This window comes from Mesitornis unicolor, unplaced genomic scaffold (assembly GCF_000695765.1).
Source record: "Mesitornis unicolor isolate BGI_N332 unplaced genomic scaffold, ASM69576v1 scaffold14670, whole genome shotgun sequence".
NCBI lineage: Eukaryota > Metazoa > Chordata > Aves > Mesitornithiformes > Mesitornithidae > Mesitornis > Mesitornis unicolor.
This window is the reverse complement of record NW_010157688.1, coordinates 15413-30527: the sequence shown is the minus strand read 5'-3', so window position 1 is coordinate 30527 and position 15115 is coordinate 15413. Positions and strand designations below refer to the sequence as shown.

The window sequence follows — 15115 nt, the reverse complement described above, 5'->3', positions numbered from 1 at the left end:
GCTCTCACCGTGCCCGCTCGCTGCGCCGGGGTAACGCCGGTTCGGTTACCGGAGGGAGACGGGGAATTTAACTCGGCAGCATCTTGCCCAGCCCGATGCTCCTTTTTATTCCAAAGACAATCAGCGGGTACAGGGGGTGGGTAGGGGGAAAGGACTTTCCTTTACCCGATGCTTCCTTTCTGTTTATTATTTTGGGCCGTTTTCAAATGTAACTGTTTTCATGTTTAACGCTACCTAGAAAAAATCGTTTGGTTCAATCAAACCGTTGGCTTGAAGTTTCAGTCAGTTTCTTCTTATGGGTAGATCTTTAAACCAAACTTACGTTCTTGAACAGGAAGAAAATATGAAATTAGAATTTGTTCTGATGAACCTTGCGTGCGTTTGGAAGAAAGACCTAGCTTCCATTCAGCGTTTTCAGGCTTGTCTGGATTTCAGTGGGGTCTGATCTCCAGGCTGCCATGGGGAGAGGTTGCTGAAAAGCAACCGCATCTGCCTTTGGTCAGCCCAGTGTGTCTCTTTCAGAGTAAGCCAGTATTGAATGCTGGTACCCAGGTCCTCTATTTCTCTAGGTATGCTCATTGAAGAAGAGTTGATTGCATCTAATAAGAGAATATTCAAGACTGGTCACAGTTACTCAGTACTCAAAGGCATGGAGAAATTTGAAAAATCATTTGCAGCTATTTAGCTATTAGATGTCGGTGATAATTGCTGTCACTTATTTGTACAGTTTCTGTTTCCAGAAAGCAACCTTAAGGGATCAAAGAAAACAGTGAGGTCTAAAATGTTGGTACTGACAGCATCCTGTGGTGAGATGCTTATTTTATTAATTTTGGAAAGTTACTAATAATGTAATTATTAAAGCTTTCATGGGAATTCTTTCCCCAGTACTTGGCTGGATGAGGTTGTAAAATACTACAATCATTTCCAGAAGAAATAAATTGCACTTTCTTTCATGTGGTGTTTTTGCACTGTGAACTCAGTATTTTTTTCATATGTAAAGTGTTTTGTTTTACACAGGTTGTTCTGAATTTTAAATGTGCTAACATTCTTGACATGATAGTATAGCATCTTTGTAGGATACTGTCAGTGAAGAAAAGGAGCATGGAGAAACAAAATATTACAACAACAAAAGAGTTTTCCACTTGCAAAAACATCTAGGGCGCATTTGCGAAGAGATTTGTCCATTTTCCTCAGAAATGTTAATGTCCCTCTATCACAGGGTGGGGTTTTTGTTGTTGTTTGGGGTTTTTTGGGTTTTTGTGTGGTGGTTTTTTGTTTTCGGATGGGAAGGGGGGGGCAGTGGGGGGAATCAGTCAAATGGTCTCCAAACCTGGGCCTCTTGCTTCAAAGTGAGTTTTCAGCTTGTGAACCCGAGCTGGCGAGTAGCCTTATGAGCCATAGGGCCTGGCAGAATGCTTGTTTGAGGGATTAAGGTCTGCAGCCTGTAATCTCCACAACCACAAACTAAGATATGTTTCAAAGCCAAACAAAAAAGACATCCTTATAAAAACAAACCCAAGAATTAATGTAATGAAACTTGGGGATTTCAGGTGACGACACTGTAGCCAAATTCTCTTGCCAAGATGCAGTCCTTTTTATGCTTTAGATTTAAGTTGGCTTGAGAAAATAGCTGGAGAGAGAGAGAGTAAAATAAAGTTTTCTGTACTTTGGGGTTGTTATAGAAGGATGATATTTTGGATATTACTCCTGATGAAGGAGCTTCTTGCAAGGAGGAGTTGTTTTATAGTAGCTCACAAATCCAGTGTAGAGACAACAGGCACAAAATAAAGCTAATAAATACCCGTACAGTATGGACTTCAGGATGGGGAGAGAGCCAGGATTACCTGCATAAATTCTGTTGAGTTGTCAAATGAATGAGATCAGATTTGTGACTATTTAGGCACCATTTTTCTGGGGTTTTTTATATTTAATATATTTACAGCATGGAGCCCTGGGCAAATGCTTCTGTGATTTCACGGACGTCAGTGTACTAGACACAATTGTAACGTTGTTAACAATACAAACCTAGAGTAACTCCAGTGGAGTTAGGTTTACAGTTGGCAGCTGAGTTTTTCTTGATTTTAACCATACGTTTTAATTAATTGAGTAAATAGGTAAAACTTGTTCTGCCTTCTAACTGTATTGCAGAGTTGTGGTGAACTAGAATTACAGTTTTCATTTGAACTCTCTGGTTTAAAGAGAACTGATTGTTCACATCCTCACTTATGATTCTGGTTCTCCTGGGTCTTTTAGAATGAGCAGGCACACAAGATGATAATCCACAGGTTTTTACAGTGAGAATCTTAGCAGCCACCTTAATGGTAGTTACTTTCCTTAAATACCTTGCATGGGTAAACTAGCTGTGTTGTAGAAATAGGAGTTGTTAATTGGCTTTACAGTTTTAATTAGTATCCTTCTAGTAAAGGATGAACTTGTCTTTTGGGGAGAAGTGTGTTTTTTCTATTTGTATCATGTCTGCAATGTTAGAGCATTTGTTTTAGGATGAATCGAGTTCTTCAGAACACGCAATGCTCCTAAATCTCTCTGTGTAGTTGTTGTTCTAGAAGTGTCTGATAGCTCAAAGTGGGTTTCTTCCAGGTTCCTGTGCAAAATTGGTTTTGTAAAGGTTGGTTTGATTTTGGTTTTTCTTTTTTTGTGTGTGTTTTTTTAAATAAAACATTAAATTAAATGTTTTATTTTGTATATCAGCTTGGTTTTGGGAAAAGATACTTTTCGCTCAGGAAAGTAAATGTTTTTCATCTGTTTAATAGTAAGTAGGAAGCAGCTGTAGGCACACAGCACAGAGGGATCTTGTACTACTTGTTAATTTAAGATTTGTATGTTCTCTGTGATTTTTGAAAGTATACTTCTTACTTTTTGTTCTTTCTTTGGTTTATATTGTCTAAAAACCACAGCTTTTTACCAGTCAGAAAATGCTGAAATTGTGCAAAAGACAAATTAATTCCTGGCATTCTTTTGTTTCAATTTTGTCAATATAGAGGGTTATCTGTTGGCAAACAGTAATGATGCAAAAGTGTTAGCAGTCAAATTAAAAAAAAAAAAAGGAAAACATTTAGAAAAGTAATCTGACAATTCTAGGACAGTGACCTCAACTGAACGAGATGTCAGTTCAAGTGACAATATAGGTCACACAGTAATAAGTTTTTCTCAGTAAGTATTTGAAATAAAAAGTTTTTCATTTTATATGGTCTGGTAGTGTAGTCAGGTGTATGGCAGAGGGCCTCTCATGATCATTATGTGTTGCAGAAGTCCAGTTTCCACAAACTTGGTTGAATCAACTGATTACTATGGGAAAAAAATTCAAGAAATGCATTTATTTATTTGACATGAATTAACATTTTAGCAGGTGCTGTAAATTTTCTCTTGCATTTAGACACGAGTATTTTTCAGCTGCATGTATAGCCATATCTCCATTAGCTTCAAAATGGCAATCAACTGAGCTTAAATGGAGCCGTGGCTGGTTTACGTGCTCATGCTTTGTCAGATTTGTTTCTGTCAGTGCGTTGCTTAACTGGGATGTGACATGTGGAGTCTTGAGCTTAAAATACTTGATAAGAAGAAATAAGTCATTCTAATCTGGTTTTTACTTGGGGCTTCTTTAAGGTAGAAGCATTAATAATTATTTTACTTTTTGTTTTACTTAGGGCTCAGAGATGGATTCAGCAGAACAACCAACAATTAAAAGTGAGCAGAAATCCAGGTAACTTGTGTTGCAAAGGTTATACAAAACTGGCCCTTAATAAAAATCTGAAAACACAGTCTGAAATTGGATATGAGAACAACATCATGCTTGAAAACTTGAAATGATCCCAGAAACTAGGTTCTCCACTGACCATGTGCTTCATACTTGGTGAGCTGTTTAGGAGGAATAAATAATATACTTGCTGAGAGGAAACAGTTTGTACTGCATGTAGCAGGAAGGCATGGGGATTATCAGCAACATCTTCTATGTAGGCATTGGCTAGCAACCATATCTCCATGTTCTTTAATTGCTTCTCCTGGGGCCATTTCAAGTTAAACATTATTGTTTTAGCAGATAGTTTCAGATGATTGTGAAATAAGAGTTGTTAAACATCCATATTGCCAGATTAACAGGAATTAAAAATCTGTAATGGTAGTTTTGAATGTTCAAGGGAATTGTAAGGTTCTGTGTTACTGAAATCTTTGTTTGTATGCAGTGATTTCACTGTATGGTTTAAATGCATTTTCACTTTTTTGTGAAGTAATCATGAAAGCCAGGCTTTCTCTACAGCTTTTTGTGCTGGTTTATGCAGTGAACACTGACATAAAACCAAATGCACGCCTTTGAGAGTAAATTGTGGTTAATGACATCTGAATAGTGGGCTAGATGACCCCTTGATCTGAACAGGCATGACTGCTCTTATGCTCATATATCCTAAAATGAGAATAAAAGATACTGCTTTTTCCCGGAAAAACAAAAATTTGTTTCTTTGAAATATTGTGACTTGTCCCATTGAAATAGTTTGAGTTGCTTTCTGACAGACATGTGTTAAGCAAATCATTGGACAGTCCTTTGACTATTTTTTCTGAATTTCATTTGAATTGGTGTTTGGCAAGCCCAGTGGTCTGAAAATTTGTAGCTGTCAATTTGGATCTCAAAGACGTTAATGATTTGAAGTTGTTCCCATTTATGGCTGAAATTAATTATGCACATTTACTTGCCTAAAACATCAAAAACAGAGTACATTGACAGTATGGGGAAGGCTGTGAACGGCTGCTGGTGCCATTCTTCTGTGTTCTAAGTGAAGAGCTCTGCGGCTTTTGGTTGGTTAGTATTTTGCACAAGCACATAGTTCACATGGACTTTGTGAGTCAGTCACGAGATCTTCAGACAAGTTAGAAAATGCACTGTAAAAAACTTAAGATTTTTGTTTTCTTTTTTCAAAGAAAATTCTTAAAAAGTCTAATAAGAAAGCAGCCTCCGGACCTTCTTCTTGTGATTGGAACTGGAGTAAGTGCTGCAGTAGCACCAGGAATCCCAGCGCTGTGCTCCTGGAGAAGCTGCATTGAGGCTGTAATTGAAGCAGCTGAAGAGCTGGAGGTGCTTCATCCAGGTGATGCTGCTGAATTTCGCAAAAAAGTAGCCAAAGATAGAGACCTGCTTGTGGTTGCACATGATCTCATCAGGAAAATGTCACCAGTGAGTGTGTTTATAACTTGTATTGATTTCTAAAATTAAAATACTTTTAGTTTGTTATCGGCAAACGTTCTTTCTTGCTTTCTAGTACTTGTAATTTTCCTGGAAAAAGACTGAAATTTTGATGGTAATCACACAGTACACTGTACATTTTGGAGAGTCTAAAAATGGGTTTTAGTGTAAGAAAGCTTTTTTCATAATTAATGCAAGCTGACTATTAATTATTCTCCATGATGTTTTGTGGAACTGACAGAGGAATATATAGCTCTGCTGGCTAAAACTAGAGAGACCATGAAAATACAGGTAGATCTTGAACCTCCTGGTAGCCTTAGGTCACACAAACATATTCACCACTGCAGCTCACACTTCCCTGAAGACAGTCCATACATGCCCCATTTCTCAGCAGTTCATTTTTGTGTTCCAAAAATTATCATATTGTGTTAATATGTTTGTCAAGTCTTCTAGTTGAAATAATAAAGGTGACATACATAATGCTGAGCTGTAGGATGTGTGGAGCATTTTGCAACGTGTCATGAGCTTCTCTACAGGCAAAGTGTAGTAACTGCCTCTCTCTTCTGGGATGAGTCTGCATGTATGGGTAGGCTTTCAGCAGATTTAATGATGAATGCTTTTTTATCAACCAAGAACCAAGGAAAATTAAAAAAAAGAAAAAAAAAAAAAAAAAAAAAAAGGAAAAAGCAACCCTCTAATAGTATATCCCAAACTCTGAATCCTGGGAATTATAATTTTAGTACACGAACTTCAAAGCAGTAAAAACATATTGAGAAAGGTGAGGTTTCCATGCAGTTAGGCCAGTAACTATATTGAGCTTATAAACAGACATTTATTCTGTGTGTAATACAATTCATTGAATAGGAAATCTGTATATTTTATAGAATTGTTACAAGTTCCTGTCAGTCTCAGCAGATACTCTGGGCAAATGCACCCTATGCTTCTAGGAAAGCATATCTTCTTATGTGTTTAGAAGTGATGAGCAAGGATTTAACTGTAGCATAATAGTTCTGGTTATTGTACCTGTGTTATAAGCTTCCTTGAGAAAAAGAGACTATTATTTTCAGCTACATTAAGTGGAGGCAAGAGCATCTTTGATTTGATTGGTTTTTGTGATTTGTGATTGGTTTTGATGTTTTTGTGCATTCAAACCTTTATGCTTGATATACTATGTAAGCCCTCTTTTAAATAAACACTTTGGCATTAAGTAGGTAAATGATGTGAGTTTTCTATTGGAGGCCATTATAGTGGTGCATGTGGTCCTTATGAAGTGTTCATCTTTTCCTTTTTTTCAGCGTACTGGGGATACGAAGCCCAACTTCTTCCAGGATTGCATAATGGAGGTGTTTGATAATTTAGAACAACACATTCAGAATCCTGTTGTTCTGCAATCAATCCTGAGACTCATGGAGAGAGGCACAATGGTTCTGACTACAAACTATGATAATTTACTTGAAATATTTGGTCAGCAACAGGGTAAACCTATGGAATCTTTAGACTTGAAAGATAAGGATAAGGTATGATGACAGCAGTAAAATGTTTAGACGACTTATAAGAGAAGGCAGCTCGTAAGCTTCATTGAAAGATGTTTTCCCCATTTGAAGACTGTCAAGACTAAAAATTCTTCATTGTAAAGCATATCTATAAGCTAACAGCAGATGCACATACATTTATTTTCCATGTCTTTTTATTCTGAATAATCTGGTAAAAGTTACCAAACAAAATTTCAGTGACATGTTCATTAACCAGTTACCCCTCACACTCCCTGGAAAAAACCCCACAGACTTATTTCAATTATAGGAAGTAATTGTTACAATCACACATACGATTTCACCTAGCTGGTTACTAATTTGCTGTTCATGTTTGTTGTGGTTTAACCTGACATGCAGGTGATCACCATGCAGTTAACTTGCTCAACTCGTTTCCTGCCCACCCCCCCCCAAGTGTGATGGGGAGGAGGAAAGTAGAAGTAAAAAAACTCGTCACTTGAGATAAAGACTACTTAATAATTAAAATAAACCAAATTGAAATAATAATAGCATTGTCCTAGCACAACATAAAACTCTCCCTAGCTATTATGAGGGGAAAAACCTCTCTGTTGCAGCAAACCTCGGACATTATATTTTCTGTCAGTGTTGCTGGAACTTGGGTCTTGGTTGAATGCTTGTTTAGACCAAAAAGCCAGTGATATCTTCAGTATCAGCGGTCACCTCTTTATTATAATTTAAAGTAAGCTGTGTGCTTAGTAATTAAAATTATCTCTTGCTGCAGGAAAGTGCAAAATAAGTTACTACTGCTTTAAGTGGTTTTGTAAGTTAAGACAGCTCTCTGTTTTTGAAAAATCTCAGTTATTACAGTGTAACAAATGTAACTTGCGTGATTTGCTTTAGGTTCTTCAGTGGGCAAGAGGTTATATAAGATACGGAGTTCTTCATATTCATGGCTTATATACAGATCCTTGTGGAATGGTGTTAGAGCCCTCAGAATATAAAGATGTTACTCAAGATCCTGAAGTCATGGTTCGTGTGATCTTTAAAATTTTTACTATGTTGTGCCAAAGTATTTTACTGTAATCACTGCATACACATTACCTTAGGCTAGGATTTTATCATATCGTATAGACGCAACAATGTGGACCCAGAAAAGTGGCAGTATTCTTCAGAAAGCCAGCTACTTTGCTGGGGCAGTGTGTGCTCTTGTCTATTGCTTCTTTGTAAATCACAGTCAAAACCCTCAGCTATATGCCATAGTTTTTGAGTTCTTTGTATTTGTCTCATGGAAGAAGACAAAACATTAGCTTCAAAACATTAGACACCAGTACAAGGATTCATCAGCATCTGATTGCTTGAATTCCTGTCTTAGGGACTTAAGCTGTTACCAGCTCTGGATCCTGGACTTCATGTCATATCCTAGGCATTTTGAGAAGTTAAACATTTGGTCAAAAAAACTAATTTTCCTTATTTACAGTTTGATCTAATGGGAGCCCAATACTGTTGTCATAATTCTTTTTATTTATAATTCCTTTACTGAAAATATTTACATACATACTTCATTTTTTATGGTAACTTTTGGAGTATAAATTTTTTTTGTAGAAACCATGCATATAAAATGTCAGTTTGATCCTAAAATATGCTTAATTCAGTTCAATGGTGATGTTTGCTCTGCTTCTTTTTGAAATCTGACGTATTTTAAGAGTTCTTCTCTTGGCCTTTTGACTAGTGAAGTAAATGTAGCTCTTGTGTGTTTCTATTTCTTAACAGGAAGTTCTTCAAAATTTGTATCGAACCAAGTCGTTTTTGTTTTTGGGCTGTGGAGAGACCCTGCGTGATCAGATATTCCAAGCTCTTTTTCTTTATACTCTAAAGAACAAAATGGATTTAGAACATTATATGTTGGTGCTTAAAGAAAATGAAGACCACTTTTTTAAGCTCCGGGCAGATATGCTCCTGCATGGAATAAAAGTAGTGTCTTACGGGGACAGCTTTGGACAATTCCCAGAGTATGTGCAAGATCTGACTGCTCAAATCTGCAAGCAGAGAAGTCCAGGTAATGTAACCTTTTTAATAAGAACATTTTGAGTAGGTTCATAGGTCTGAGGTGTTGACCTTATGTGTAGCTAGCGGTACACCTGTGCAGCATCTATGCTTATGAATAGCATGCAGAGTTGGAACACATGACAAGATGGGAACCAAATTTTCTGTAAGGTCTGTGTGGACTCTTGTAAATTTAATCCTTACTTCTGAATTTGTCTTTTTGTTAGCATTTGGTTAAGATGTTTACTCTTTGTGGTTTGGTTTTTTTTGGTCTGGGACTGTTCCAGTCCATTATATGAAATATGACATGTCAGTAAAAGAGAGTAAAAGAACTGAAGGAATTAACTGGTGGGATAAGCTGGTTGAGCCACAATATCTGATTAAGCATAGTATCAGAAATTAAGTCAATACCCCCAGTAGTGTTGGGCTTAACACAGGTTGAATGGGGAGAAAACTTGAGTGTGGGGATGATGTTTTGTGACAATAAAATACAAGACCGTGGAATAATGCTCCATTTGTGACAGTGGATGGCATTCTACAGAGGACATTTAAAGATAAAAGGGGAAATGACTCGATACCTTTGCTGAAGGTAAGTCTTGCATGGACAGGGAGCTAAATGTTACTAACTTGGTCCATTTACCTGTTCCCTTCTCCGTTACCTTCCATCCTCTTGTCTCAACTTATAAAATTCCTTAGCCTGTAACACTAAGGAGCTTTTAATACAAAACCAGAGAAAAACAACAGCTGTATGTGGAAGAAGAGATATTTCTGTAATGTTTTCCGAAGAAGAAGAGTTCTATTATGGGTCATCCAGAGAACTGAAGAAAATAACTAATGTAGATGACCTTGGGAAGAATACTGTTTCATAGCTCTTTTATCATGTCAGTGAAACTGTTTTGTCTGAAATTATCCCCAAGTGGTGCATAGCAAGAACCTTTCCCTTGCCCTCTCTAAAAGAAAACCGCAGGTGTATGCCCAAATTATTTAATAGTTTTTTTTTTAACTGGATGAATATTACATATTTACTGGACTAGATTTTTCTTTCAGTGAAGTCTATAAAAATATTTAGCAGAGCATCTAGGTTTCAGGAAGTTTGTTGGCAGTGTAGACACCTAAAAGTAAGTTGGGGTGCAGTTTCAGATACTGAGCTAGCTTCAGCCTGCTAGTCTGTTCTTTGACATACTGCTGTTGATAAGTATGATGGATTTACTGCAAAAGAGCCTTTGATACCAAAACAGGGTAGGATATACATTTATGTAAGCGCTAAGTGGAAGTAACTGCAAAATTAGACTGTAATGCTCCCCTTTTCCATCAGTAGATTGGCATAATACTTACAAGAAGAGGGCCTGTACTCTGACTTCAGAATCTTGTTGACCTCATTTGAGAGGTGGGCCCATGCCAACCTGATGAAGTTCAACAAGGTGAAGTGCAAGGTCCTGCACCTGTGTTGGGGCAAACCCAAGCACAAATACAGGCTGGGTAGAGAATGGCTTGAGAGTAGCCCTGAGGAGGACTTGAGTGTGCTGGTTGAAAAAGTCAGTGTGAGCTGACAGCGTGCACTTGCAGCCCAGAAGGCCAACCATATCCTAGGCTGCATCAAAAGAAGAGTGGCCAGCAGGTCAAGGGAGGTGATTCTGCCCCTCTACTTCACTCTTGTGAGACCCCACCTGGAGTACTGTGTCCAGCTCTGGGGCCCCCAAGATAGGAACGACATGGAGCTGCTGCAGTGGGTCCAGAGGAGGGCCACAAAGATGACCAGGGGACTGGAGCAACTCTCCTATGCAGACAGGCTGAGAGAGTTGGGGTTGTTTAGCTTGGAGAAGAGAAGGCTCTGAGAAGACCTTATAGTGACCTTCCAGTTCCTGAAGGGGTCCTATAGGAAAGCTAAGGAGGGACTTTCTACAAGAGCAGGTAGTGACACAACAAAGGGTAATGACTTTAAACTGAAAGAGGGTAGATTTAGACTGGATATTAGGGAGAAATTCCTTACTGTGAGGGTGGTGAGACACTGGCACAGGTTGGCCAGGGAAGCTGTGGATGCTCCCTCCTTGGAAGTGTTCAAGGCCAGGTTGGACAGGGCTTTGAGCAACCTGGTCTGGTGGGAGGCGTCTCTGCCCATGGCAGGAGGGTTGGAACTAAGTGATCTTTAAGGTCCCTTCCAACCCAACCATTCTATGATTCTAAATACAATCTTGCTGTTTTGGGATGTTGCATAAAAGCATAAAAACTTTTTGGATGCTAACTTGGGCTGTTGCTGTTTCTTGCAGTTCTCTAGATGCTGATTGAGTGCACAGCACAACACTGTTGGGTAAGTAACGTTCTTATTTTTACAGGAAGTTTCATAATCTAGATAGTTAAAAATAAGTCTCAAAGTAATTGTTGTGCAGTGCTCTGATTTATCTCTGAATGTCTGCTTAATGGATTCTCTTTACCCTCTTGTTTTCTTTCTACACAGTAGCAGATAACTGCTGGCTCTCAGCTGTCAAGAAAATGACAAATGAGAGAATGGGAATGCTCCAGAAAATGTATATAAAACAATTATTAATGCTGATCAGAGTATTCTAGGAGAATATTAACATCCATGAGGTTTTGACTTAAATTTCCAAACATTCATTTGGCTATTTTGAATGCCTTTCTTAAGAAGGTATAGAAGAGTGAGTCTTGAGCTTAAGCATGTAGTACTGAAGGTGGATTTTCAGCTAAGCATTGTTTAGACCATGCATTCCAATTTATGGTATAAAATAGCAAAACTTCCCTTTGAAACAACACTTCATCTTAAAAAGATTACACTTCTAACATATAAATAATACCAAAATTGTATAAAAATATAATTTCATTATTGCATATAAGGGTCTTTGGCATTGCAGGAGATTAAACCCCCCTCACTTTTTCCCAATCAAGTACACAAGGTCCAAGATACTTGTGGGCAGGTATGAAGTCAGAAATAACTTTTGTAATTCCAATTAGAAGCTTCTCTGTTGTTCACATGAGTTCATAAAGTAGAGTTTTCTGTAAAGTACAATTAGGCATCAGTGGAGAAGAAAGCAAAAACTTGAGCATAACTTATTCCGGTTCCACTTAACGTAAAGCTCCTTTACTAACTTACTAGCACTCTCCTATTTGTATAGTACACCCCACCCTCCCCCAAAATGTATCTAGAGTTAATCCTGATTTTGAAGGTTTTTCCATTCCTTTCATTTTTACACTTTCAACAGTAGTTCACACCAGGAATTTTGTTCTCTGAATAAGGGATCCAAACTTGTTAAAGAAGCTTCTCACCTGTGCACTCCACAGGCATTGTCACACAAAATCAAGAATTATTTTCTTCAAGAGGCAGCTGTATAATTGGCTACTTCCTGTTCTCTGTGTTAGTACCAAAGTTCTGGTAGGGTTAGTGTTATAATTCAGAATCCAAGTACAGTAACCTGAGTGGGCCCATAATGTGTTTATCTTAATATTTGGTGCTTGCAATAAAAAGTATACAAAGCACATGTATGTAGCAATGTTAAAATATTTCTTCCCCCTTTCTGCATAGGAACCTCATGTGTGGACTGTGCTAAAAGGATTTTAGGAGGAAATGGTGCTGGCTCTCCTAAAAGGATCAAATCAGCAGCTTTTTAACAGTATGTATTTTCATCTGCTGCGTGGAAAGTTTTAATGGAATAAAAATTGTGCATCTTGGCCTTTTCTTTTCTAGAGTTGTAAATGTGTAATGTATGTAAAGCTTGAGAGTCACACTAGTCACTCTCCAGGCACTTCCATACCACTAAAACTGCATCTGCAGGGTCATTAAGAAGCAGGTGCAAGTTTTCTCTGCCTGTGCTTCAAGACAGTTGGACCAAGTTCTTACCAAGGTGAAGCCACAGCAGAGGTGAGGTTTGAATTTGTCAGAAATTACTTTTGGCATACCTGTGACTATCTGTTAGTTGCATTTAAAGTTAAAGGGATTTTTATTCTTTTCTCCTCAGCTGAAGTGCAGTTAGGCTGCTGGAGGTTGAATTCTTTAGGGGTCTGTCAGCACAAGGCTGCCTGCAAGATTCGGATCTCTAAGCTGTTAGCAACAGGAGTTGTTGTTTCACATTTATAGAACCCCTGCATCATGATAACCTGCTTATTTTACACTTTTAGCATGAGTATTTGTTTCCATTTGTCATTCTGTTAAGGCATGAGATCACATGGCGAGAAAAGGTTGTAATAGTAATCTATCAGCAAGGACATTCCCTACGTGTTTGTGGGCTTACTGATTTATTTGCAGTGTAGTTCTATGGAAATACTTTAGTAGTTGTTTAAATCATAAAAGTATGCCGCTTATTACCACAAAGCAGATAATGGATAGTCTTAATGCAGCAGAATTAAAACCAGTTAGTATCTAATTGTGTACCTGTAGACAATTTCTAGTGTGTCGGTTGACTTAAGTTGAACTAATCAAATGATTAAGGTTAGGTACTGGATAAACTGTTTTAATCTGAGGTGCTGTTACTTCATCTACCACTGAATTGTCTCAGCACTAAACTGACATCATTACCCGTCCAGTTGCAAACATGGATAATCTTCTGCAATTTTCTAATCAGCTGCTTCTCATGTCAGTGTCTCCAGGAGAGCGTGTTCAGGACCATTCTTTTTTCTGATTACTCTCATGTGTGCATCTGGCAGTCTTGGATGGTTGCTTCGGTCAGGCGTCTCTGCTCATGTTCGCTATGGATTTTATCTGTTGTGCCCCCTGAGATCTCATCACACAATAGAGAGGTTTTACAGGGAGTGGAAGTGATGGTCTGTCAGATGGCTTTTCTCTGTGAATTGTGGTATGTTAACTCGTTACTCCCACGTCAGAAAAACAGTTTCTGCTTGTTCTCTAGTATGTATGGGTGCAAAATGAAAAGCTTAAAAGTGAGGTGCATGCATCTTTCTAGACTAATAACTATTGAGAGGGGCAGAGTTTTTGCTGTGTGGAAGTCTTTGTCCGTGTTCTGAAGTAGGTAAAAATCTGAAGACATTTTGCCTAGAAAAGCAATCTCGATGCACGCACACTGACTCTTGTCTCTTCTACCCTAGAAGAAAATACCCACTTGTCTTTAATGCTTGACGGACTGGAAAGCATACTTGGGTTTTAGTACGTATATTGGCTTTGTGTGGTGGGGTTTTGGTAGCAGGGGAGGGGCTACAGGGGTGGGCCCAGTGAGAGGCTGCTAGAAGCTTCAGACCTGCCTCTGACCCAGGACACATCGATCAGGGATGGTGGTATCACTGCTATTAGAAAGTGGGGAAAAAACCTGCTGGGGAACCTGCTGCAGGGAGAGGAGTGGGATGCAAGAGACAAATGTAAGCAGATGCCAAGGTCTTTGTGAAGTGTTGGTGAGAAAGGAGGGGGAGGAGATGCATCAGAGCAGACTCCCATGCAGCCCAGGGTGAGACTACAGATGTCCCCTTGCAGTGATGGAGGTTAGTGGTAGAGCAGAGATTCAGCTGCAGCATGTAGAGGATCCCATGCTGGAGCAGGAGGCTGTGTCTTCGTGGGAAGCCTGCACTGGAGTAGGCTGTTCCTGAAGTACTGCATTCTTCACTGGAGCGGTTTGTGAAGAACCGCAGCCTGTGGGAAGGACTCATGTCAAAGAAATTCACAGAAGAATGTGTCCTGTGAGAGGGACCCCATGGTGGAGCAGAGGAAGAATGTGAGGAGTCCCTCTGAGAAGAAAGGAGCGGCAGAAACGTCATGTGATGAACTGACTGCAACCCTACTCTTACTTGATTTGGTAACAAATTCAATCAGTTTTTTCCCCAAGTCAAACCTGTTTTGTCTGTGACCATAACTGTGTGATTCCTCCCTGTTCTTATCTCAACTCATGAGCCTTTCGTTGTAGTCTCTGCTCCCCATGCCACCAGGGGGAGGGGTGAAAAAGTGGCCATGTGGTGCTTAGTTGCCCACTGGGTTTATACCATGACAGTATGTGGTATAATTGCTAAGGAATTCAAGTATGTGTTCTTAAGGTTTCAGCTATGTTTTTTAAAAGGTAAAAATCAAAAGCAAAAGCAGCCTGAATATAGACCTTACTCACCCTTTGGAGAGATTATATTTATTCATACGTCACTTCAGAAAAGTCTCTTTAGCATCGCATATAGCATTATCTGCAAGCCTAACTTCTAAAATTTGCTTCTCTCATCAGCATGAATTGGTTGTTCTGAGAAGTGATCAGTCATGTTACTTTGGATGCTGATGTATCAGAACACTTAAATTGTTGCTTCAAGCTGCAGCAAAGTTAATTAGATGAGCTCAGCTATTTATGATCCTGATTACTGCAATTATTTAAGCCCAATCCTAAAGTCACGTAGCACCTTATCTTGTGCCTGAAGTCAGATCCACATTAGGAAATCACGCCTCCCTTTGGTAAGGGTC

The 15115-nt window shown here is 38.8% G+C and overlaps 1 protein-coding gene across 1 annotated transcript; it reads left to right on the top strand.

Annotated features, from left to right (window-relative positions):
• Positions 1 to 3674: 3674 nt before the first annotated feature.
• On the top strand, positions 3675 to 12345 carry FAM118A (family with sequence similarity 118, member A). The gene is given in 7 exon segments (XM_010181043.1): positions 3675 to 3721; positions 4930 to 5182; positions 6487 to 6708; positions 7582 to 7710; positions 8452 to 8737; positions 11000 to 11032; positions 12260 to 12345. Coding segments are annotated over 7 exon segments (1056 nt in total).
• The last annotated feature ends 2770 nt before the right edge of the window (positions 12346 to 15115 follow it).